Source organism: Opisthocomus hoazin, chromosome 26 (assembly GCF_030867145.1).
Source record: "Opisthocomus hoazin isolate bOpiHoa1 chromosome 26, bOpiHoa1.hap1, whole genome shotgun sequence".
Classification (NCBI taxonomy): domain Eukaryota; kingdom Metazoa; phylum Chordata; class Aves; order Opisthocomiformes; family Opisthocomidae; genus Opisthocomus; species Opisthocomus hoazin.
Window position 1 is genome coordinate 1,982,556 of NC_134439.1, and position 23,505 is coordinate 2,006,060.

The 23,505-nt window shown below is 59.9% G+C and overlaps 2 protein-coding genes across 3 annotated transcripts; both read left to right on the forward strand.

Moving 5' to 3' along the window:
* The first annotated feature begins 2,342 nt into the window (after positions 1–2,342).
* ODAD4 (outer dynein arm docking complex subunit 4) lies at positions 2,343–12,833 on the forward strand. The gene is made up of 13 exons (XM_075443340.1): positions 2,343–2,478; positions 2,721–2,852; positions 3,207–3,360; positions 5,322–5,383; positions 6,375–6,531; positions 7,546–7,770; positions 8,770–8,977; positions 10,207–10,293; positions 10,511–10,707; positions 10,911–11,011; positions 11,765–11,843; positions 12,389–12,555; positions 12,807–12,833. The coding sequence occupies exons 1-13, from the start codon at positions 2,368–2,370 to the stop codon at positions 12,831–12,833; spliced, it is 1,707 nt and encodes a 568-aa protein (XP_075299455.1). The 5' UTR covers positions 2,343–2,367.
* Positions 12,762–19,016, forward strand: CNP (2'',3''-cyclic nucleotide 3'' phosphodiesterase). Of its 2 annotated transcripts, none has more exons than XM_075443637.1 (4): positions 12,762–12,911; positions 14,720–15,389; positions 15,923–16,065; positions 16,596–19,016. In XM_075443637.1, exons 1-4 carry the CDS (start codon positions 12,909–12,911, stop codon positions 17,046–17,048), a joined length of 1,269 nt encoding a protein of 422 aa, XP_075299752.1. In that variant the 5' UTR covers positions 12,762–12,908; the 3' UTR covers positions 17,049–19,016. The 2 variants fall into 2 exon arrangements, with proteins under 2 accessions (XP_075299752.1, XP_075299753.1); XM_075443638.1 differs by lacking the exon at positions 12,762–12,911 and adding an exon at positions 14,450–14,520.
* Positions 19,017–23,505: the final 4,489 nt, after the last annotated feature.

Below are 23,505 nucleotides of genomic sequence, written 5' to 3' on the forward strand. Positions count from 1 at the left end.
CGCCGCCGCCCATTGGCTGCCGCCGCCGTCACGTGTGCCTTGCCTGAGCGGCTCCCGCGCCCCTATTGGTCGGCGCCGCCGGTGGGGCGCGGCCGCGCGGCCTTGTGGGAGCCGTAGTTCCGCCCCCTCGCTCCCGCCCCCGGCCGTGGAGCTCCGGGCCCGGCCCCGGCCGCCCCCCGCAGCGGCACCCGCCGGGCCGCCCCGGGCCCGCTCCGCCAGCGCCGGGGCAGGCCGAGAACCTCCCCCGCGGGGCCGCTGTGACTGCGAGGGGCACCTGGGGGGGCCCGCGATGGGCAGCAGCCGGGCCCGGGCGTCACCGGAGCGCGGTGCCCGCGGCCTGCGGGCGCTCCTGGCCCCGCGAGCAGAGCCGGGGCACCGGGGAGGGCCGCCTGTGAGGCCTCGGCAGGGCGCGGCCATCCCACCTCCCCGCTCCCCGCGTAACTGCTCCCTCAGCAGCCACCGCGTCTCTCCTGCCGCCAGGCAGAGCCATCCCAGTCCCTTCTTCCCCGGGGCTTCCAGCCTGCGACTGCAGCGCGCGTCGGCCGCGCTCCGGGGAAGCGCCCTGGGGGGGTCTCGGAGCCCCGGTCGCTGCGGCCCCGTCACCGGCCCGGAGCGCGGCCCTGCAGCAGCCACCGCACGGCAGGGAGCAGACGGTGCAGACACCGCGCACCAGGGACCGGAGGGTGCTGATGCCGTGAAAAGCCGGAGTTGAAGACTCAATAGTCGGCAGACTATGAAGCAGGGATTCTTCATTACGGCGCCGGGCACACGGGGGATCTCTCCTCCAAACGTGTGCACCGAAGAGACACAGTTCCTAGGTATTTATGCTATGTTAACATACATATTCATTACATTTGCAAGAAATGTTTATCATAGTAACGGTTTTTCGAGAACTCATTAATATATGGCAATGTCCGTCACACGTGTTTGTTTGGCGTCTCTCGGCGGGGTCTTCAGATTATCCTGCAGCCTCCTTATCTCTGTACTTTGCATCCCTGTTCTCCCAAGGCCCAGGCACCAAAGGGATGATTCAGGAGTCCCTTGTCTTGCAACCGTCCCAATTATTCACAAAGAACCAAGACTTGTTTCTGACCACCTGAAGTGATAACATCCCCCACATGTTACATTTGTCACATTTACAGTTATCAGTGCGACACCGCGCGCTGCCCGTCCCGCTGGGAGAGCGCGTCACAGCCCGCGGGGCCAGCGGGGAAGTTTTCCTGGCAAACATTTACCAAGAGCTCAAACCTCTGACATTCTGTGCCGGAGCCCTGGGGACAGGGGTGTGTCGCGCTGCCCTCCCATGCCAGGGCCCCGCTGCTGTTTGCTCACCGCCTGCGCGTGACACCCTGCCTCCCTCGCTGTGGGGCCACGCAGCCCCGTCCCAGGCCCCACGCAGCCAGGACGAGCCCCGTCGCTCCCGAGCTGCCTCCAGAGCCCGGCAGCACCGCTGATCTGCCCTGTGGTGACGTTAAATCCCACGGGCTTGGAGCGGGACGGACGCGACACACCCACTCTGCGTCACCTGGCAGGAACAAATGGCCCAAACGCGGACCCTGGCGGGGTCTCACGCAAGGCCGAAACACCGCGAAGACTGAGGCCGCTGGCAGGAGGAGCGAGCCAGCCGCGTCTCCCGTTCACTCATCGCGTTTCTCCAGGAGTGGACACCTCAGTGACCACACCGGCACCGTGGGCCGCCTGCCAGCACCAGGAGACGCTGGATACGCTGACCGCCCTGATTGTCCCCACGCCAGAGCGGCGGTGGCTGCCCCAGAGACCCCGCGGCCGGGCGGTGCGTGGCCCGGCGGAGCAGCAGAGCCCGTCCGGCGCGGCTCGCACCGAGGCCTTCGCACGACGGCTCCGGCAGCGCGGTCCGACTGGGCGCCCGCGCTCCCCCTGCCCCTCCCTGGCTGCGGCGCCGGGCTGCGGGACGCGGGAGGGCGGGCGGACACGGCCTGGGCCGGGACACGGGCACGGCCACCCCGGCCCCACGCCCCGCGCCATCGCACCCACGCGTGCCCCACTCCCACGGCACCTCCGAGCAGCCTCCCCCCCCCCCCGCGCTGCCGTCCCCCGCCCCGCACCCGCTGCGCGGGCTCAACGCGAACGGCACGGCGGCGGCTGCCCCGCGCCGCGGCTGCGTGCGGGAGGCCCAGGGCCGGGCCGGGCCGGGGTCAGTGCAGCCGCCACCGGCGCCGCGCTCGGGGCCAACGCGGCGGCAGCGCGCGAAGTGCTGCCGGGGCGCGGGAAAGCCCCGCGGGGGCGCGCCACCGTGACGTCACCGCCTGGGCGGGGCTTCGCGCCGCGCCGGAAGCGAGGCGGTTGCCTGGCAGCGGTTGCCAGGCGACGGCGGCGGCCGCGGCGGCCATGGCGGAGGGGGGCCCTCCTCCGGCCGGCACCTTCTCCAGCTTCATGGCCGAGGGGACGCTGCTGTGCCGGCGGGGCGAGTACGGCAAGGCCCTGGCCTGCTTCAGCAACGTGAGCGGCCGGCGGCGGGGCCGGGCCGGCGGGGCCCGGGCGCGGCGGGGCCGGGCCGGCGGGGGGGGCCTGCAGGCCGCACCTGCAGGCCGCAGCGCTCGGTGGGAGCGGGTGGGCCCCGGGAGCGCCCGTTCCGCCGCAGAACCGTGGTGGGTTTGTCCTCCTCCGTGGCGGGGACCCGCGGTGGGACACGGCAGCTGCTGCGGGTGCGGGTGCCCGCGCCCACGGCCGCTGCGTTGCAGGCGCTGAAGCTGCGAGCCGGGGACAAGCAGGGCCTGGCTGCCCGCTCCCGGTGCTTCCTGAAGCTGGGGGACGCGGAGCGCTCGCTGCGGGACGCGGAGGCCGCTCTCCAGGCGGACGGAGCCTTCGCGCAGGTGGGCGCGGGGCGGGGGGGGCGGGGGCTGCTCTCCCCTCCGGGACGCTGCGGGTCGGGGTCGGGGGGGCCGGGGGTGGGGGGGCCGGGGGCTGCTCTCCCATGCAGGATGCTGCGGGGCGGGGGTGCGGGGTGGGAGCAGCCGGCTCTGGCCACGCCGTGGGCCCCCGCGTTGCTCCCCGGGGAGCCGAGGGGCGCAGCCAGCGCCGGGCGTGCGGGTGGACCCTGCTGTAGGCAGACTGCGGTGGCACAGGGCCCGCGCTTCTGCCCAGAGGGGCTTAACTGGGGTCGCTGGAGCTTTATTTTATTTTAATCTTTTTTATTCTTTGTGTTTTTTCCCCAAACGTCATTCTAGGGACTTTACCAAAAGGCCGAGGCGTTATATACCATGGGTGACTTTGAATTTGCCTTAGTGTTTTATCATCGAGGCTACAGACTACGTCCGGAACTACAGAAGTTCAGGCTGGGTATCGAGAAATCCCAGCAGGCGATTGTCAACTGCATTGGAAGTAAGAGGCCTCACGCCGTGACCCCGGCAGAAGCTGCTCGGTGGGCAGCCGACGGCAGAGCAGCTCAGCCAGGGACCCAGGGACAGCAGAGTCTCTTTGCCTCTGCAGTCACGGGCTCAGTGGCCACTCTCAGGTGAAGCCAGGAAGCACCAAAGAGAGCACAAGGGCTTGGTTCTTTTTCTGTTCTCTTTTGGCTGAGTGCCCAGTCATATACAGTGCCTAATAACTTCACTTATGTAAGTGAATTATGACACTATCTTAAATTTCCAAAGACACCATGAAACCATTCTAGGTAACACTGAGCAAAGCAGCTTACCTGCTTACAGCCCTACTGATTGCAGAATCCATTCCGAGATCTTTATCCTAATATTCAGAGTTCGTAAGGAGATTTGCCTGGCTGCCTGGGACTGGCCTGCCTGAGATCCTGACTTTCCTCGCTTCACATTGCGCCAGACCAGTGAAACCGGTGCCTATCGCAAGGAGCACTGCTTTCGTAACTTCTGGCTAGGTGATGGGACGGAGTCCTGCAGGAGGGGCCGAGGACCTGGTGGTGCTCAAAGCGAACGCAGAACCTGTCCCTTTTCCCTTCGTTTTTTTTCCTAGCAACGCACTCACGCGTTGCCAGGCACGGCCGGGACGTGTCCCCGCTCCTGGGCACACCAACACGCCTCGGCGGGGCTGCTGCCGTGCACGCGTGCCCGGAGTGACCTCGGCCGCTCCCTGGGCTCTGCAGACCCCACCAGCCCCTCGGGGCTGGCTCGGAGGGTCCAGAAGCCCGTCGGGGCCACCTCAGAGGGTCCAGCATCCCATCCCTCGCCAGCCGGGACGCTCCACGCCATACACCCCGCACAGGCTCCCTGAGCCACGAGGCCTCCGCCTGCCTTGTGCTCCCCGAAACCAGTCCCAAAATCTCAGCCCACCTCCAGTGCCACAGATTAACTTCGAGGCCCAGCTGCATAAAAGCCTGAAGCTCTTTCATGTGTGATACTGATTAAAAAAAAACAGGGGAAGTTTCCAGATCTGGCTTGCTTTCCTCTGATCCTGCTGCCCAGATATCTTTGTGCCTCTCAGCTGCAACGCTTGCCATGTTTGACATACTGAGCTGAGGGCTTTAATGCCTTCAAGTACCTGGGCTGTAGGCAAATTAACAGACTGAAAATCAAGGTGACTTTTTTTTTTTTTAATCAAGCAATAGCTGCTAGGTGCAGGGGAAAAGCAGCAAGGAAACTTGCCAGCATTTGATCCAGCTGTTTAAATGCTTGGGAAATGCACAGACGTTAACAGGGCACGTCCCCAAGCCTGCCTCCCTGCTGTGCTTGGCCGGGTCAGAAACCCCTGCCTTCCGTGACACGCCCACGCTCGCCGCGCTGATCTCAGCCCCGCTGCCTGCTGGAGGAATCCCTCCGCAGCAGCAGCTGAAGCTCCCTCCTTGCTTCTGACCAGGCCAAACCAAAGAGCTGTTTTCCACTCCTGCCTCCACTGCCAGAGTGCGATCTGCATAGCAGAACTGGGTGTCGGAGTGAAAATAAAACGGGAGCTTTGCCCTACTGTCAGTGCACAAACACTTCAAAATAGTTCTCCGGGTTGCTGGAGATCCCTGTGCTTAGGGCTTTCCTTCCACTGTAAACCGCGGCCGTGATCCCTGCAAAGAACCTGCCGTACCTTTGCTTCCCGTTTCCATGGAGGCTGTCACACGTCCCCGGAGGAAATGGGCACTGGGATGGGCGCCCGTGGTGCCACGCGGAAGGAGCGATGAAAATCCCGAGAGGAGCTGCGCCTGTGAGCTGCGTTCCTCGCTTACAGAACGCCCCAGCACCCACATACTTCACGTGAAAGAACTGGCAGAGCGCTTTATTTCAAACGGGACATTATAGGCTTGGCACGTTTATGGTCATTTAAATTTCTAAAGCTTCCACACTGGTGTTCTCGAACACTAACAAGTATTTTCTCTGTATTTGCAGGTCCATCCTCAATTAAACTGGAGAATAAAGAGGATCTGTGCTTTATAAGCAGGCAGGCAGAGGTATGGTCTGAAGAGCTCTTGCTTTAGAAGCTAACTAGAGTTATTGTAGTGCTCATACTTTCTGAAGTAGGCACTGGAGGATTAATAGTTTCTGCAGCAACATGGATGGGGAGACGGCTGGTCTGGTGAAGTGCTTCCGGAGCGCGGGAAGCACGCTGATCCGTTACGAGAGTATTTATGCAGCTGCTTGTAATGGAGCTCTGGCTCAAGCCACACACAGTTTCCAGGAGAAGGCAGAAGGGCAGGGAAGAGCGCCCAAGGGGAAACGAAGCCCCGTGTGAAATGTCTCTGGCAGCCGGGCTGTTTCCGCGGGGTGCTGCTGCTCACCCACCCAAGGCTAATCAGTAACAGCACTGAGGTCGGAGCCAGGGAGCGTTTGTCTCCAGCATTTGCTTTGGGTTTACCTAATGTTTAAGGTTCACATTTTGGATAATGGGCACTTTCTCGATTGCTTCATTTTGGGGCGGTCTGCTGTGGTGGAGCCGCGTTCCTCCGAGGTGCCAAGTCACGTTTCCCTTTGAAGTCAGCGCAGGGAACGCTCCTTGCTTCTTTCGGCCAGAGTTACGGGTACCCAGTGGCAAAAATCAGCTGCACAAAGGAGCCTGAACCTGAGCACTGTAATTGTTGGGATTCTGAAACTTCAGAAACACGCTGCTGACGTTGCAGAAGCCCTGGCTGTCACAGCCTGTTTCTTTGACTCTCGACAACCAGACCTGCCTTTCCCACAGCCTCCCGCGGCGCTGAGCAGGAAGCGCTCCAGAGCAGCACGAGGCACGGGGCTGAACCGATTCTTGCTCTTACTCTAATGCCCCCTCCTGTTCTCACAAGTGAGGGAGCACAATTGGGTGCAAAATTTCAGTTGCTCATGATCAAAGCCATGGGTGAGACGTTTAAAAATTAAGTTGGCTTGTATGGAGTGTAAACAGAATTCTGCTAATTCCAGTGTTCCCCACTAATCTCCCCCAACTTCCTTTATTTTCTCTCGCTGTAGAGCAAAAACGCAAATCAGAAACTCCAAATCAAACTGACGAAGGAGCAAAAACGGACAAGGAAACAGGGGCCTGCACGGAATCCAAAAACAGAGCGACAGCTTCTCGGAGAGCTCTATGCTGACAAGGCCTACCTAGAGAAGTTGCTCAAGGATGAAGGTCATTCCCCATTGTATTTATCTAAGTGTTCCTTCTAAGCAGGTTCTTCTTTTTTTTCCCCTCTTTTATATCCCTGCGACTCCTGTTCCCTATTAGTGTCAGAGCTCTCGTAGCAGGTAGTGCTTGCGCTGGTTGTGAGAGGGGCAGGAGTCTGGAGAGGTCAGGTATTTTTGGAGCCAGAATCCAGTGTTCATAACTATGTCTGACCATGTTTCCTTCCCTATTAAATGGCAGGCTTTTATAACGAACAATAAATCAGCTCAAAGCAATCTGTGCTGATGAAATTAAAAGCAGAAACAACATAAGTACAAGTTACTTAACTTCTGTCATAATGATAAATTCCACCAACACTGGCATTAAGTGCAAAGCATTGCTTATAAGACTGTAACTCATTTGTGGTTTCGTTATAAATGCTGTTAAGACCGAGGTGCAGGATTCAGAGAAGTATCTTATTTTACAACGAGGCAGAAGGGTGATTCCCCTTTAGTCATTTTTCTAGGGAACTTTTTACCCCATAATAGTGAAGTAATTAAGAATTTAGTCTGCTCGTGGGCCTTACGGTATTACTAGCATCCATAACGTATGTGGGCTGTCTGGTTCCAGCCCTGTAAAAGCGCTCTCAGTTTCCATCTTGCACCCCACCCCACCCCACTTCCCAAAGTGCCATCTCGCTACCAATGCCCCGTGTCGTGCCCAGGAGGACGGGCGCTCGCTCGCCACAGCCGGCCCCCACGAACTGGGCCCCTCTCGGCTCTTGGCAGCAGAGACGGCAGCGACTACAGGGGCTGGGAACCCCAGCTCCACCTCACTCAAACACTCAGAACGCCTGACAGCCAGAGAGCTTCCCGTGACTTCCCGCCTAGTCACATCAGTTCTGAGGAGCACTGAAGACTTGAATTTCTAGGATGATCTCTCTCAGAGCAGAAAAACGCTCCCAAGCAGTCCCCCACTGAACTGCAGCTTCATCCATCGCGCACGCTAATGCTCTCCTGGGTTCTACCATCTTGTTTGCAGATCTGATGGAGAGCAGCACAAAGCAGGGCATCAAAGTAGCGGACCTGGTTTTGAGCGGCCTTTCCTACCTGGAGGCACGCAGCGAGTTCTGGCAGCAGCAGAAGCCCATTTACGCCCGCGTGAGAGAGCGCAAGCTCCAGCAGCAAAGGTGGATCCGGGACAAGAAACCAAAACCGGCTGAGGCTGGCAGATACATTGTGAAGAGCATGGAGGACATCGACATGCGTAGGTGTCCTGGCTGGAAGCAGTAAGAAAATGATGATTAGCACATGTAATTAGTTACTGTAGTAATTACTGACCAGAACAATAGAAGCAGTGCAGTGTAACAAACACTAGCAGGCAGTTTTGGGGAAGTATTTGCTTTTGTGTTCTTCACCTTTCCCAACACTTTCTCAGGTACAGAATCCAACATATTTTTTTCTGAGCTTCTCCTGTCCTTGAGGTCTTGGTTTTCAGGACACTGCTGAGATAGCAAAGCCAGGTAGGCCACTGCTGCACGCTCGGCAAATGCCTCTGGTCTGGTACTCAGAAATTCTTTTATTGAGAGAACGCAGGCCACCGGAGTTAACAATTTCTGCAGTTCAAAAATACCATTGTAGAGAGGTGAAGATGCTGAATAGCAGTGGTGGAAGGAAGGAGTCATTCAGCCACTTCTTGTCCCTTTCTCTCTTCCTGTCCTACGTACTTGCAGCCCAGGGAACAGAATTTAATTGTTGCTGCGATTCGGTTCGTTGTCGCTCCACCAGCCGCGTGAAGGCGGTGTCAGAAACAGGCTGCAGTCCAGTCCCGCAGCACCGGAGCCCAGCTGGGTGCAGGGAGCAGAGCTCACCAGGAAAGTGCAAGGGGCTAATTTAGGAGGAAAAACCTAAGTACTGTAGCTAGAACTTCGTCTCCAAGGCCAGGCTGCCCCGCTGCAATAACTGCGTCAGCTTTCAGAACCTTCGGACAAGAAGCATCGCTCTATTTTAATTCAGCTGGCGTGAGGTGTTACCAGTCGTTTCCCCTTCCTCGCTGCGATGACAGCCACCTCCAGGCGTGCCAGCTGGAGGGTCAGAGGGGCAGCTGTCCTGGAGACTGCAGGGAGCAGTGCAGGAGATGCGTGAGGAGTTAGGAGCTCTGACCTTTCCCAGGCTTTGTCTGAGGCTTGCACAACCGCGCTCGGTCTTACCTCCCCAGTACCGCTGTGTCCGCACGCTGGCACTGAACACCCCTCTTTCTCCCCAGTGCTGACCGGCGACTCCCCGGAGGAGACCTGCAGGAAAGCCGAGCGTGTGCTGAAAACGGTACAAGGGTGCTCAGATGAAGAAGTTCCCAACAAGAACGAGCTGATTGGGAACCTCCACAGCTGCATTGGGAATGCGCAGCTGGAGATGGGCCAGATGGAGGCGGCTCTGCAAAGCCACAAAAGGCACCTGGAGTCTGCCAGGCAGCAGTAAGTGCCGAGAAGTTCAGCTGGATGGGGAAAAGAGGAAAGTACCTTTGTTAGGATGCTTTAGCGTCAGGTAATGTTGTAATTCTCCCCTGGAGATTGAACAGGGCAATGCATTCAGACTCTGCCCAAGTATCATGGTCTCTAGCACCTTATTATCTTCACTATTTCAAAAACAAGGAGCCTGAAGCAGATTTTTAAGGGACCTAGACCATGTGGCACGTCAAAACCTCTGCTGAAGCAAAGCAAAAGAGAACACAAGTCCCAGTCTCGGCACTTTAGCCTTCAGTATGCACTTGCTTCTCTGGAAGATCAGGCTCTAAATTGCACGGGTTTTCTGCTACGTTTTCTTTTAAAATCATTTGCATTCAAACCATGCTAGCAGGCTTGAAATGGGCAGCTAAGAGGTGCAGTTACCTGCCACGCAGAACACATTCTGCAGTCCCTTCAGCTAAAACAGAATGGAGCAAAACGTGGTCTTCAGATTGAGGAAGCGTTTTGCAAAGCACAGGAGAAAACACTGAACAGTTGCTTGAAGTTATTTTGGTTTTAATTTTGCCGGTACTGCAAAAATGGGCCTTTAAAATGTAACTGACTGTTTATCATTTTCACAATTCACTTTCTAAAATTACTATGGGTTTAAGAAATTTCTGCCTCTCTCCTGGTGATCTCCACTCCCCAGTTATGCCGAATAAAGGTGACAATTAGCAGTAGAGAGGCGGGAAGGAGGTACATAGCTTTACTACTTTTTTCAACTGCTATAAAGTTGCATTTAACGGACAGAAACGCGGCGATGCGCGGGGGCCCGGCCCTCCGGCGGCTGGGGCTCAGCCGGCTCGGGGGGACGTTGCTCCCGACTCGCATCGCCCCAGCGACGCGCTTACCCTCGCCCACATCCGTGGGACCTACAAAGGGAAACTGAGGCAAAGAGAAGTGGAAAGACTTTCACAAGGGCTGTCAGATTTGCACCCCCCCCTCCAAAGCCCAAAGACAAAACTAAGCCCTTTCCCCTGTGCCTTACGGGGCGTCAGCTGCAACAGCTGTGGATAAACCCAAAAATCTATCTGGATTTTAAGACTTTCAGTCTAACGTGGGTCCTTCACCTCTCATTCCCAACGCAGCCCATGTCACCTTGAGCACCAGAGAAGGCGGAAGGTGGGTGAAGGAAGCGCAGACCGTGTCAGGAACGAGACGCTGTCAGCTACTATGGTTTCTTTTTCTTTTCAACGCAGCAATCTGCCAGACGCCGTGTCCCGAGCCCTTGGTAACGTTGGCAGAGTTTATGCCAGAATCGGCAAATTCCAGCAAGCTATTGACACGTATGTAAAATCCGGATCAGAAGAGGCGTGAGGTTGTATTTTGGGTGAAATAGCTGATGTCTTTGCAGTCTGTTTACTCCTACTGCCATCAAGGGGGGGCTGTGACATTTACATCCCGACAGTACCCGGGACCCTTTGTTTACAGAATCAGTGGTGAAACGGTGACCGACCTGGTGAGAGTCTGGTAACGTCTGCCTTTCTTACTCTCTGCTTGAAGCTGGGAGGAGAAGATTCCAATGGCAAAATCCAGCCTGGAGAAGACCTGGCTGTTCCACGAAATCGGCCGGTGTTACCTGGAGCTGAACAAAGCTGAAGCAGCCCAAGATTACGGAGAGAAGTCCCTGCAGTCAGCAGAGGAAGGGGGAGACGCTGAGTGGCAGCTCCATGCTACCGTGCTGGTGGCACAAGCACAAGGTAAAGGCACCAGTACAAATTTTGCTCGCGGGATGGGGACAGCCTGGGGACAGCCTGCCTGTGCAGCGTCTTAGTGAAAACAGCTCTGTGATTTGAGAGCCAAAGAAACCGTTCAGATCAGGCCTCTCATCAGAGGCAGGCTTGATTAACTGTTGTCCTCTTGATCTTGGGCTCAAACAGATGTTTTAATTTGTCTGTTACAGTCAAATTAAAGGATTACCAGTCTGCAATCATGAACTTTGAAAAAGCGCTTGAGAAGGCAAAGCTTGTTCACAACGAAGCTGCTCAAAAGGCCATCATTACTGTAAGTGGCTCATTGCAAGGAGGAGAGAAGCTTGGGGGAGCGTCCGTAAGTTCGTTGTAGCTGTTGTCCAGTGTCCTGTGAACTGGGAAACCTCCACTGCCCAGCCAGCGTGCGAGGAGGGAGGAAGGCAGCCTTGGAGCAGCAGACACAGTCAAAGCCATGGAACCTCCGGGCTCAGGAAGCTTGACCCCGGTTTACAAACCAGTCCAACATGTAAAGGATGCAGGCCCAGCCCTGCTCAGGTCAAGGCAGAATTTCCTCTTGGCCTCCCCGGGGCAAGGATTTCGCACACGGAACGCAGCGGTGCCCTCTCTGTGCTCAGCTGCCGCCCGCCGCGCGTCACGGCTCACCCTTTCCCGGCCCCCCCACAGCGTCGCAGCGAGACGAGCCCCCCTCTGCACCCAGCCATGGCAGAGCACCCACGACGGCCGCGACCCGGCTGCGCCTCCCGGCAGCCAGAGCCTTGCCAGGCACCGCTTACGGCGCGGGCGCGGTGACCCCTCGAGTGTATCTGGCAGAGCCTCCTCCTGCCAGAGGGAAGGGGCAGCGTGAGAGCGGGACCCTCGGCGAGGAGGCGTGGGAAGGGTGCCCGCAGGCAGAGCACCCCAGGGAGCGCCCGGCCTGCTGCTGCAGGGAGCCTTAGGGTAGGAAGGGACCTGGTAACGAGGGGCAGAGCTCAGCAGGCAGGGGGAAGAGCTCGGGTGAGTAACTGCCTTTCTAGAGCTTGTTACTCATCAGCCTCACACCTTGCAGGCCTTCGGCGACGTGAGCAGAAGCTTGGTTCGAGAGCTGAACGAAAGAAGACGAGAAACGACGCTTTACTCTCTGAAAGGTAGATGTCCTTGAGACCTCTGCGCCCTGTAAATACAAAAATTCTCCACTGTGCTTTTCTGGGGCGCAGAGCGAGGCGTGGGCACGCAGCACCGCGTTCCCAGGGAGCACGCATCCGCGCTGCCGGCCCGCGCCGCGCCCTCCGTGCCGGTACGCGGCAGCGGGGATTCGTTCACGCGCGAAGCCGCAGCGCGGCCGGAATTGGTGGCCTCGCTTTTTTGGCAGCCAAGGTTTAATCCCGAGCTGCTGCAAACCCAAGCGACGTCAGCGCAGCCTCGCTGCGCGTCCCGGCGGCGGGAGCGGGTGCGGGGCCGGGTCCCCGCACAGCTCTGCGGGCAAAACCGTGCCCGAGGGCCCTGCTGCCCCCTGCGGGCGGGAGGGGGCAGCAGCTCCCCGCACCCGGGGCCCGGCCCCGCACCCCGCAGCTCCCCCAGCCCCGGGCCCGGCCCCGCATCCCGCAGCGGGGTGCGGGGCCGGGTCGGCGGCCGGGTCCGGGCCGTCCGTCCCGCGCCGGCACTGGGGTGACTCCCGCTTTTTCCTCCCCAGCCGAGGATCCCGGCAGCAGTGGCAGCACCGGCAGCAGCACCGGCACCGGGGAGCGGAGCGAGCGGCAGCGAGGGGCGGCCGGGAGCGGCGGGGGGGGGGCCGGGGGGCGCCGAGCCCGACGGCAGCGAGCGCGGAGCGGCGCGGGGCAGCGGAGCCGGCGCGGAGCAGTAGGGGAGGGGCAGCGACGGCCGCAGCCCGGGCTGCGGGATCACCGGGGGGCTGCACCGGGGGGCTGCACCGGGGCTCTGGCAACAGGCGCTCTCCGGGCCGTGCTCGCCTTCTCCGTTCTCTTCCCGCGCCGCCTCCCCTCGCCCACGCGTGGGGCCGGGCTGTGGCCAAGCGCCGCCCCCCCCCCCCCTTCCCCCCGGATCCCCACCCCCCAGGGCGGGCCCGGCCCGGCCCCCCGCACCCACGGGAGGGGCTGGGGGGGGACCCGGCCCTATGAAAGGGGCCGCGGCCGCACCCGCCCCAGAGCCGCGTCCACGCCGCCCCGCTCCGCACCGGCGGCCGCTGCCCCACCATGGTAAGAGGAACCGGGGTTCGGTTCCCGGGGGGGGAGGAAGCGCCCGGCAGCGGGGCCGAGTCGGGGGGGGGGGGGGCGGTGAACGGTCCCTGGCCCCGGGGTCCCCGCGGTGCAGCCGGGCCCGCAGCGGCCCCGTCGCGGGGGTCTGGGGCCCCGCCGGCGCCCGCAGCATCGCTCCCTCCGCGCCAGGCCCGGTCCCGCGGGAGCGTTGCGGGGGCTCAATGCGGGATTGTCCGCCCGGGCGGGCTCAGAGGGGGCATTGTGCGGCCGGACCCCCCCCCCACCCCCCCCTGAAGGCGCCCATTGTCCGCGCGCGGGCGCCCAACAAAGGGGCCGGCGGCGGGTGCCGTTATTGTTCCTTTGTTCGCGCGGACAAGCGGCCTCAGTGCCCCCCGGGCCCCCCCTCCGGGGGCAGCGGCAGCCCTCGCCCGAGGGCCTGGGAGCCCCGAGTCCTCGGGAGCCGGCGCGGGGGTCCCAGGGGGGCGCGGGGGTCCCCACCTTCCTTCCTGCAGCTCCCGCACGCTCGGCGCTGGCATCCCGGCTGCTGACCCCGGTCTGGCTCCGCCAGCGCAGCCGTCGGGTCCCGGTCCGGCTCCCCGGGTGCGCTGGAATAAGGGAGAGGACAGTTAATCAACGGAATAATTGTTTTTTAAATAACGCCTTCACCCTGCGAACAGCAGCGCCGTATTTTCCCGCCCTGCGCAGAGCGTCGATGCAGTACGTGAAGCCCCTCGGTTTCTGCTCCGAAGGCAGAACTCGCTCCTCCAGCATCGCTCCCGTGGCTCCCGGCGCAGCGCTCGGCTCCAGAGCTGGTGCTGGTCCCGGGGGAGGTGGAGGGTTCACGTACTGACCCCAAAACCAGTGGCTGCCCCGTTGGTGCTACTGGAAACTCGCAGAGTTGGAGAGATCCCTCATTTCCTCCCAGTCCCGTGTTTTCCCAGGCCTTGCTGGGAATCAGTCAGGGATTCCAGTTATGGGAGCTGCTGGTGGGGGTGGAGGCACCAGCTCCCCCCCAGCACCCTGCCCGTCTCGCTCGCCGCTCCATCGCGTTTCTTCCCAGGGCCGGTTTCACTTTCGTGTTCAGCTCGGCGGCTGCAGCGAGGGCGCTTGGCTTTGCCGGAAGCCGTTTCCGTTGCTCCCCAGCGCAGAGCTGCCCCGTTCCCCCCTGCGAGGCATTCGAGCTGCTGCTGCTCGGCGCAGCACGAAGAAACGGCAATTCTTAATGTCAGCGAGCGTCCTCGCAGCCGTCACTCAGAAACCGCCTTCCCTGCGGGGCCAGAGCCTCCCTGAGCAGCCTCCCATCCCCGTGCGGTCGTTTTCGCGCAGCCGAAGCGAGGAGATGGCAGCAGCTGTCACAGCCTCCGGGGAGTTTCGTTTCCCGTTTTTGGCGGTGCTCCCCACAGCGCGCCGCACCCCTGTCATCGAGGAGCCACAAGTGTTCAGTGAAGCGTCCAGCAGTAAATTTGACGCTCGCTGTGCTCCGTCCGGGCTGCGAGGAGCCGGCGGTGCCTGCGGAAATGCAGCTGCTGCCACGTGACGGGCGAAGCTTCCCCTTCCCGGTCAGCAGGACGGCCACTGCCCAGGCCGAGCCGGAGCCTCAGCTCCTCAGGTCGGAGGGACGGTGCTGGGGTGGGACAGGGCCGAGGTCCCGGCCGCTGGAGCAGCGAGAGGGGCTCTAAGCTGAGCGGGGACGCAGGGGCCGAGGTGCTCCCCCTCCTCCCAGCGAGGGTTCTCGAGCGCTTCCGCAGGGGCAGCACGCGGGCTCTCGGGGCTGCCAGCCTGAAAATTATTTTCTTCTTGCATTTCAGAACAGAGGCTTCTCAAAGAAGAGTCACACATTCCTGCCTAAAATATTCAGAAAAATGTCTACTCAATCAGCAAAAGACAGACCCGAAAACTTGCAGTTCCCGTTCCTTGATGATGAAGGTACCATCTCCACAGTCAAAGAATCCAAAACCTTTTTTATTTTACGAGGCCTGCCCGGCAGCGGGAAGTCCACTCTTGCCCAGGCTATTCAAGACCGGTATAAAGACGCCTGCAAGGTCATCTCTGCTGATAGCTATAAAATTACCCCGTCCATAAGAAGCACCATTCCTGAAGAGTACTCAAAGATGGACGAGGATCTAGTTGACTATTGCAAACGAGACATCAGCGTTATCGTTTTGGATGACACTCACCATGAGCGGGAACGCCTGGACCAGCTCTTTGACATTGCTGACAAATACCGGTACAAAGTCGTCTTTGCCGAGCCCAAAACCCAGTGGCGAATGGATTGCTCGCAGCTGAAGGAGAAGAATCAGTGGAAACTGTCGGCGGAGGAGCTGAAGAAGATGAAGCCGAGCTTGGAGAAGGAGTTCCTGCCCATGTATTTTGGGTGGTTTTTAAGCAAAAGAAGCTCAGAGATCCTGAGGAAGGCTGGCCAGGCCTTCTTAGATGAGCTTGGAAGTCTCAAAGCCTTCAAAAAGGAGAGTAAATACTGTATGTATGGAAGTATCTCACCAAGTTCTCTCTCTGTTGCTGAAATGCTAACACTCAGCAAGTGGAACAAGCCCGCTCAGCTTCTGAAGTGAATTTCTAGTTAAAGTTAGCAACAAGAGAAACCCTTTAAAGCTACTAACCCGTTTCCCATAGTTGACAAAATTGCTGTTGTAAGTAAAAATAAATGAAACCGTTTTTCCCCAGAAGTCTGGGGCGCTGCAGGGAGCCGGGCTGGGCTGGCAGCAGCGTTACAGCCCCTGCCTGCTGCAATGGGTCAGAGAGAAACTCCTGTCCCGTGCAGGACTTGTACACCATCGCGGCTAAGACGAGCCACGGCGACGCGCAGAAGCTTCTGGTGACGTCCCCTGTCACTGAGGTGGAGGGAGGGGGTCTGCTTTTGCCCATCTCTAGTCCTGCTCAGCAGTCAGAGAGGTGAAACGCGAGGGACGGCTCGGAGAAGAAAGCTGAGCTGAGGCTCTGGAGTGACACCGGGGCCGTGTTTTGATACTGATGTTGTTTACCTGTATTTGCAGTCGCTTCTGCTATTGAAGATCCCAAAATCAAAGTCGATCTCACCAGCTACTTCGTGAAGAGGCCGCCCGGGGTCCTACACTGCACCACAAAATACACCGACTTTGGGAAGGCAGCTGGAGCCGAGGAATACGCACAGCAAGAGGTGAGTACCAGGGCTGCGGCTCCTCCCGGGACCCCCGCCTCGCTCCCCAGCGCGGATCCCTGAGCCGGGGGGGCTGGGGTGGGCTGGGGTCCAGAGGGGAACTGCAGGGACTGTAACTGGGCAGTAGGAAAGCCGTAATTGTGGGAGAGATGGTGACTCTTCCCTGTTTGCAAACAAAATCCTCCTGCCCCCATCTCCCCCGACTTGCAGCATCATCTCCCATAGCTTGATTGGAGTGACAGCGAGTGAAGGTATTTACACTTCCAGCTAAACTATTTCAAAACAGATAAGCCCAAGTTAAGTATTGGAATCTGTGAAGTAAAAAGATGTAACCAGCTCCGAATTCACGGAGCCAGAACCTCAGGCCGTGATGCTCCCATTGCACACAGCATTTCAAATGTCAAAGCCAGAGCCACCGCGCTCAGCCAAGCCCCCGAGCTCGCGGACAACGAAGCCAGGCACGGGGCTGTAGACCCCCACTCCACAGCCCGTTACAGCTGTGCCCTGGCCTTGTCTCCCTCTTCTCCCAGGCTGTGAAGGCTTCCTACGGCAAAGGCTTCACCCTGTCCGTCTCCGCTCTGTTCATCACAACAAAAACTGTGGGCGCTCGCGTGGAGCTGAGCGAACAGCAGCTGCTGCTCTGGCCCGGGGACGCCGACAAGCTCCTGCCCGCCGACAGCCTCCCGAAGGGCAGCCGGGCTCACATCACCCTCGGCTGTGCCAACGGCGTCGAGGCAGTCCAGACGGGGCTCGATCTGCTGGAGTTTGTGAAGCTGGAGAAGGCAGGGAACAAAGGGGATGAAGTGGGGTTAATTGGAGGAGGGAAACTGCTGTATTTTGATAACGGTATGTGGATGCTCATCCTTTCTAAAAAGATCGATGTGAAGGCGATATTCTCAGGCTACTATGGAAAAGGAAAACTTGTGCCAACGCAGAGCACCAACAAACGGGGCTCTGCTTTTAGTTCCTGCACCATCATCTAGGAGCACGGGCAGGGTAGCTTCTTTGTTTTTAAAAGGCAAGTAACTCCTGTAACCTTTAAAAGTGTAAAGAGAAATAATTCTACCTTTACTAAAGTACGCCCTTTTGCCAGCCCCAGTGTGCGGCCTCTCTGGGGGGGAGTTTATTGGCCTCAGAACAAGGAAGAAAACAAGCAGCTCCTGGCTGACCAGGGAAAACTGTCACCTAACGGCATCAGGAACTGCAGTGCTGCTGAGGGTATTTTAAAGGAAGGGTTTTGGTGGCAGCCAGCCGTGGTGGTCTGCTTGTTTTCTTCCTTGGAGGAAGATCTCCTATGATCTTTTACACCTTCCCTACGAACCACAATCGTTAGAGCTCCACGTCTCGGTACCACGAGCAGTGGCAGACCAAAGCCTGCGCAGAACTGGTCTGAAGCCACGTGAAGTGAACCGCACCATGTCCCCAGAGACTGGCACCAGTCATGCTGGGAGCTGAATGACCGGTCCAAACCGGCAACACCCAGCTCTGGATCCCTTCTGTCGAGCAGGGCAGTTAGGAGCAGGTCGGCCCGAAAGAAGAGAACGAGCAGAGGGCAGCGGCAGCACCAAGAGCCCGGACCAGAGCTCGGCCCTGCGGCCGGCCGGGCTCTGCCCCGTTCCTGTGCGCTGTCTGCACGCGCAGGCTGCCGCGGCTGCAGGGACGAGACCCGCTCGCGAGCGGACAGAAGGAACCCACGCTGATGCCTTGAAGAACCATCATGGACTTCAAAAGGGAGAGAAGCGGAACAGCAGGAGAGGGATTCAGCTCCCATGGCATGGCTCCAGTCGTTTCACTTCACGTCAGAGCGGGCTGGACCAAGCACTGGCCGGTGTCCCTGTCCCGTAGGGAACAATCCTGCCTTGGCAGGGAGTGGAAGAGATGAACTAACGTCTTTTCCATCTTACGGAAACTAAAATCGTGTCTGAAGTAGAGACCTGTACTTCATGCAAGATTTTACTACTTTTCTCTAATGCCCTTGAACGTTAAGGTTAGGATGGCAGTAACACTGTAGTTTAGGAAGTACGTGGAGGTACCGTAACCGCGTAACTTACGTCTGCTCCAGCCTAAACCAGTGGCTGGGAAAGGAGCTCACGCCACAGCACGGCTGCTCCCCGGTCTGCCCACTGCAGCTCACGGTCCTGCTCCCCGCCAGCCCCGCAGGCGCTCCCCGCTTCACGGTAACACAAAGCTCAGCTAACAGACTCACGTCAGGGCAACGGCTTCAACGCACGCTACGGCTCGGTGTTCGGTGACCCGCGCAGTGCAATTAATCCCATATTAACGATGTAAATACTTACCGGGTTTGACGAGCGCGTGCTGGGCTCGTACCTGCGAAGGAGCTGTCGTGTGGGCGCAGCTCGCCCGTCGCGCGCTCAAACCGCTGCCTGGGGAGCCCCGCGCTGCCCCTGCAAGAAGCGTTTCTGCTCCGAACGCTTACAGCAAAAGCACGGAGGGCCCTGGGGTTCGGCTGGGAAAGGCTCTGCAAGTTACCGCCACAGCAAAGTACGGCCTGCTGTTTGAAAGAGATGGGTGACAATAAATTCTCATTATTACATAAAAAAATGACATTTATGTGCCCCCACAGCGCCTGTCGCCCTCCCTTACCTTCAGCAGAGCCACCCTTGTTGGCTTCTGCACCGGCAGAGGGGCGAGGGCCCGGTGCTCAGCTTGGGCCTTTCCTAACAAATCTCACGGGGTTTGGTCCATCAGAGGTTAAAGACGGATTTCCCAGCGCCTGCCCACCCAGGAGAGCTCCTGTGGGAGCACGGGAGCACCCCGACCCCCCCGACCCCCATCCCAAAGCTCCAGGCCCCGTCCAGCACCGAAATGCACAGCTGGAATATCTTGTTTATCGGCCTGTCCAAGAACAACAGTGAGACTGTCGTCATTTAAGTTTTTATTAGTTTGTACATCATATACAGTTTATAATAAAGTAAACCAATTGCATACGGTTTTGCTTCAGTCTGTGATATTCTTCATATAAACACATCATTATGAGTTATGCCTAATGAAGTAAACAACAAATATTCACATTTTTACCATTCACATCCTAGAAAGGTCAGGGGCCAAGGAGGGACAGTGCTCGCACCGCTGTGAAGCCCGTCTTGGAGAGGACGGCGTGTCTGGCCAAGCGCGGGGCCAGCGGTTGCTCCACGCAACGCTGCTCTCCTCCGCTGCAAGGGCGAAGCGTTCACACCGAGGCGAACGTTCAGGATCTCCATCCAGATCAGCGCTGCAGCCCGGGGTCTCGCGTCCTCTCCAAGTTGGCTTCACATCGGTGTCCGGTTTTGTCTCGACTGCTCCTTAAGGTCGCTACCACAAAGCGGATGCGCATGCAAGGAAGGCGCTCGGTTTGCTGTTCCGCACGCGGCCCCTCCAACATGGCTCCACGCCATCGTTCCCTCTCGAAGCGTGAGCTACTGAGCGGAAGCAGGGAGGTGGACGGGGTAACCAACGCCGGATCGGCCGCAGCCAAGCAGCGCCCCAGCTCTGCCCTCCCGAGCCACCCCCGGCTCAGCCACACGCGGCAGACGATGCCTCACCTCGGCGCCGCTCGCCCTCCACGGCAGAGCCTTCCTCCGGAGGTCGGCTCGTTGCTGGGGTGAAAGCTCGCCCAGCACTGCTGGGAGGAGGGACAGCCCCGTCCCTGGCAGGCCCCAGCGCCGCGCATCGCCTTCCCCCGCCGAGCCAGGGTCCTGCTGCCCGTGGACGTGGGTGCGCTCCGGCACACGGAGCGGCGCAGAACGGGGCGATCCAGCCGGCCGCCCCTCAGCCCCGCGCCACGGCTCGGACGGAGCTCGGCTCTGCGCGGGGGGCTGCCACCCGCGAGCCGCCCTCTCTCCCCAGGACGGGGCAGGGGAGGCTACAAGGCACAAACCGGAGCGGGATGCAAACCGCCCACCTGAAGATCAGCGAGCGTCTTCAGTTACCACTGAAACCGAGGAAGGGATTTTGGAAGAGCAGCAAACCACTGCGTGGTCCGAACGCTTTGGTCATTCAACAGGCTGAAGAGCGGTTCGGCCGAGCGCAGCCCTCCGGCACGCAGCCGGCGCGGAGACCAGCGCCCGGTGGGCACAGGAGCCGAGCCAGCTCCCGCGTCGGGAACGCAACGCCAGCACAGCAGCTCCCACTGCATCCCCGACAGACGCGGAAAGCTGAGGGACTCGCGATATTCCATGGACAATAACGCTGTTGTCCCTAAGCATTTGGTTTTTCTTTCTCCTTTTTTCCCCAATTTGCATTAATGTATTTACAGATCAGCCAGAAGCCTTCAGCACTCCAGAGCCAGCTTTACAGCAACGCTGCCGAGCTCCCAGACGACACCGCGTGCCCTCCGCCGCAGCACGCACGGCGGGGCCTGGCAGAGCGGGCAGGAGCCGCAGCTCCGTCTCTCCGCCGCTGAGCTCGGCCCAGGCTCAGCGCACCAGGGAAGGACTCCCAGCACCCACAGAAGGGGGGGGGCTGACGCAGCATCAGGTCTGCAAAGCAAATCCACACAAGAAAAAACACGCCAGGCTTCGTGGTGCGGAGGTCAGGCCATCGCACACGCGAGCGTCTCCCACACGCCAACGCTACCGCTGCACGTTTTCATTCCTGAAGCACGAAACTGCTTCCAATTCGATTTGACCACAACTGCGTTTCACTGTCTGAAACCGCCCCTGCAGCAGCTCAGCACCACGACGGGGCAAGAACCAGCAGAGGGAAAGCGTCACAGTCACCAGCTCCTCCTCTCCGCGTGAGCCGCGACGCCAGAGCCTCCCCTCACACGCGTGGTCTGCCGAGAGCCCCCCCCCCACGCACCCCTCCTCCCCGCAGCTCACCGCTTTCCCGGAGCAAGCCGACAGCTACTCCGCCGGCCATCGAGCTGCTCGATGGCAAGGGCTTCCACCGCGCCCGCTCAGGGGTCCCTCCCTGACACAGCGACCCGGCCGGGCTCCGCTGTCCCTGGGTCCTTCCCACGCGCCGGAGCCCTCGCAGCGCCGGCTGCTCCCTTCGGCAGCACCGGGCAGGAGCCGGCCGGCCGCAGCGGCTGCTCAGTGACTGCAGCGCGGGCGGCTCGGCCGGCAGACCCGGGCACTCGGGGTTCCGCACAGCGGACACGCGGGGCATGCTCAGGGACAGCGCAGCACCGAGCGTTAAGGCTCTTGCTGTCAGGCCAAAAAATCAACCTTTCACTAACCACAGAGACCGACTTCAGAAAGAGCTCGCTGCTCCCCAGAAGGAAGGGCCTCACCACCGGTGTCTGCCGCCTGCCCAGTTCACGTGGTGGCCCAGGCACGCGCCGGGAGCAGCACGCTTCTGAGCCGGGGTCGGTGCACGGGCACCCCGTGCTTGTGCCTCCAGGGCAGCCCCTCCAGCACTGCCTCCTTCCCCAGCCCCGCGTCAGAAGGCACCGGGCAGCCCCTCCAGCACTGCCTCCTTCCCCAGCCCCGCATCACGGAGAAGGCACCGGGCAGCCCCCCCAGCACTGCCTCCTTCCCCAGCCCCGCGTCACGGCGGAGAAGGCACCGGTGCAACACGCTGCAGCCACGCTCACCACCGCCGTGGCCAGTCCCTGCGCCCAGCAGCTCCAGCTGAGCCGAGGTCTGCGGAGTGGGAGCCGCTAGAAAAAGGGCCCCGAGGTTCCCTGTGGCCACCCACGACTCACAGCCCAGGAACAGCTGCCGGGCGCGGAAGGCGATGCTTCACCAGCGCACAGCTAAGCGGGTGTCTCGGAGAAGCAGAGTCCCGCGTCTCCAGCCGCGCGAGGACACGGTGGAGGTGACAGTGCCACCGCACCTCTGTCTCCGGGCACTGCTGCCCCGAGGAGACGGAGCCACCGGACGCCGCTCACACCCCAGCGCTCGCCGCAGGAGGGAACACGTGTTCGCCATCGCCTTGAACCGCACGACACGCTCCTCAGACAAGCCTTGGCACTCGGCATATTAACATTTAACTACATTAGGCCATGCATTCGTGTACAGGTTTATAAAGATCTGCTGCCCACATCTGCACTCTCAGAAGAGCCACTGCACTTCTGTCCTGCAGGGAATGGTCTCATGCAAAGCTTGGAGAGGAGGAAGCCTGTCGTACGGACCTGGGGGAGGGGGAAAGAATAATAAAAACCACGGACAAACGCAGGACACGCCTCTGCACGGTGATAAGAGACTGAGAAAAGTCCAAACTGTACAGTAACATCAACACACACAGGACAAGACACCATGAATCCCGAATGCCACACTGCAACAAGTCCCCTAAACTCTGAGAAGCACCCCGAGAACCGGAGGAGTATGGACGTGCACAGAGCAGTGCCCCCGTTCCCAGGTATTCACCGCTTCAGAGCCTGAAAGACGCTGGGACCTTGTTTTGCTCTCAGCGCAATCCGGAGAAGTCCCTCACGCTACACTGGTGCGAAGGACATGAGAATAAATGTTGTAGAGTCTGTTTTTGGAAATATTACTTAACATTGGCTCATTTTAAAAGCTGTCGTTCAAGTGAGTTATAAAATACTTCCTTTATTCTGCAGTACTAGAATTGAAGCCCTTAGATCTTCCCTCTGTGAAAGCAGATTGTCAAGAGTTCTGAGAGCACGTGGCCGCACCACGACGCCGACGCCGGGAACGCCGCGCCGCCGCCCAGCAGCCTGTCCCCCGGCGCGGGACGAGGACAGCCCTCCGGCGGAAGGAAGACAAAGATGTCAGCAAAGTAATCGCTGCATGCGATGCACTCACTGCAGGCTCTGCTCCTGCAGTAAGGACGTCAATCGGGTATCGCACAGAAGCTGGTGCCAGGCGTCTCCGGGAGAGCCCCGCCGCAGCGGCACGCACAGCCGCTGCCCCAGCCAGGCCCGACGCGCCATGGGCCAGCACCCGGCGTGCAGCATCGCCGCCGGGCCCCGCGCGGTCCCCCAGCCCCCTTGGCGGCCAGCCCGCCCGCGGGGCTGCGGCCACGCCACGCGCTGCGCTCCCGGCCCCGGCGCAGACAGCACCAACCCCGCAGAGCACCGCGTCCAGGCGGCTCCTCGTTCTCTAGCAAAGAGGGGACGCCGTGGAAGCAGCGTCCTCTCTCAGCGGAGATCCTGCTGTAACGCCGCACTCCTGGCAAAAGCTCCGCCGGCGCCCGCGTTCCCTGGCCGCGCCGCCAAGCCGCGTCACTGCCACCGCCGGACGGCCGCTCCGGGCCCGGAGCTCGGCCCCACAGCTCTCGTCCTGACACTGTGCAAGAGAAGCAAGCGACAGACTGCCAGCCCAGCGTTCCACTGTGCATTTCCTTGCTTCTTTGGACTAGTAAACCACTTCTAGTTGAAAACTACTTGACTAGTTTAACGCACCTGCACAGCTCCTGCAAACGCGACGAGAGCACGCTGCTGCACGCACACCATGACCGCTCGCAGTCATCAGCCTGGATATTACTTTGCAGTTCTTCAGAGCTAGGAAGAGCTCATCCACGTTATGGATCAGT

What these genes read in the sequence shown, in the direction of transcription:
- ODAD4 (XM_075443340.1), top strand. Translation starts at nt 2,368, where the DNA reads ATGGCGGAGGGGGGCCCTCCTCCGGCCGGCACCTTCTCCAGCTTCATG. An exon ending in CTGGAGTCTGCCAGGCAGCA is followed by an intron (nt 8,978 to 10,206) that starts GTAAGTGCCGAG and finishes TTTTCAACGCAG; the next exon opens with CAATCTGCCAGACGCCGTGT. An exon ending in GCTGGTGGCACAAGCACAAG is followed by an intron (nt 10,708 to 10,910) that starts GTAAAGGCACCA and finishes TGTCTGTTACAG; the next exon opens with TCAAATTAAAGGATTACCAG.
- CNP (XM_075443637.1), top strand. An exon ending in CAAAAAGGAGAGTAAATACT is followed by an intron (nt 15,390 to 15,922) that starts GTATGTATGGAA and finishes CTGTATTTGCAG; the next exon opens with TCGCTTCTGCTATTGAAGAT. An exon ending in AGGAATACGCACAGCAAGAG is followed by an intron (nt 16,066 to 16,595) that starts GTGAGTACCAGG and finishes CTCTTCTCCCAG; the next exon opens with GCTGTGAAGGCTTCCTACGG.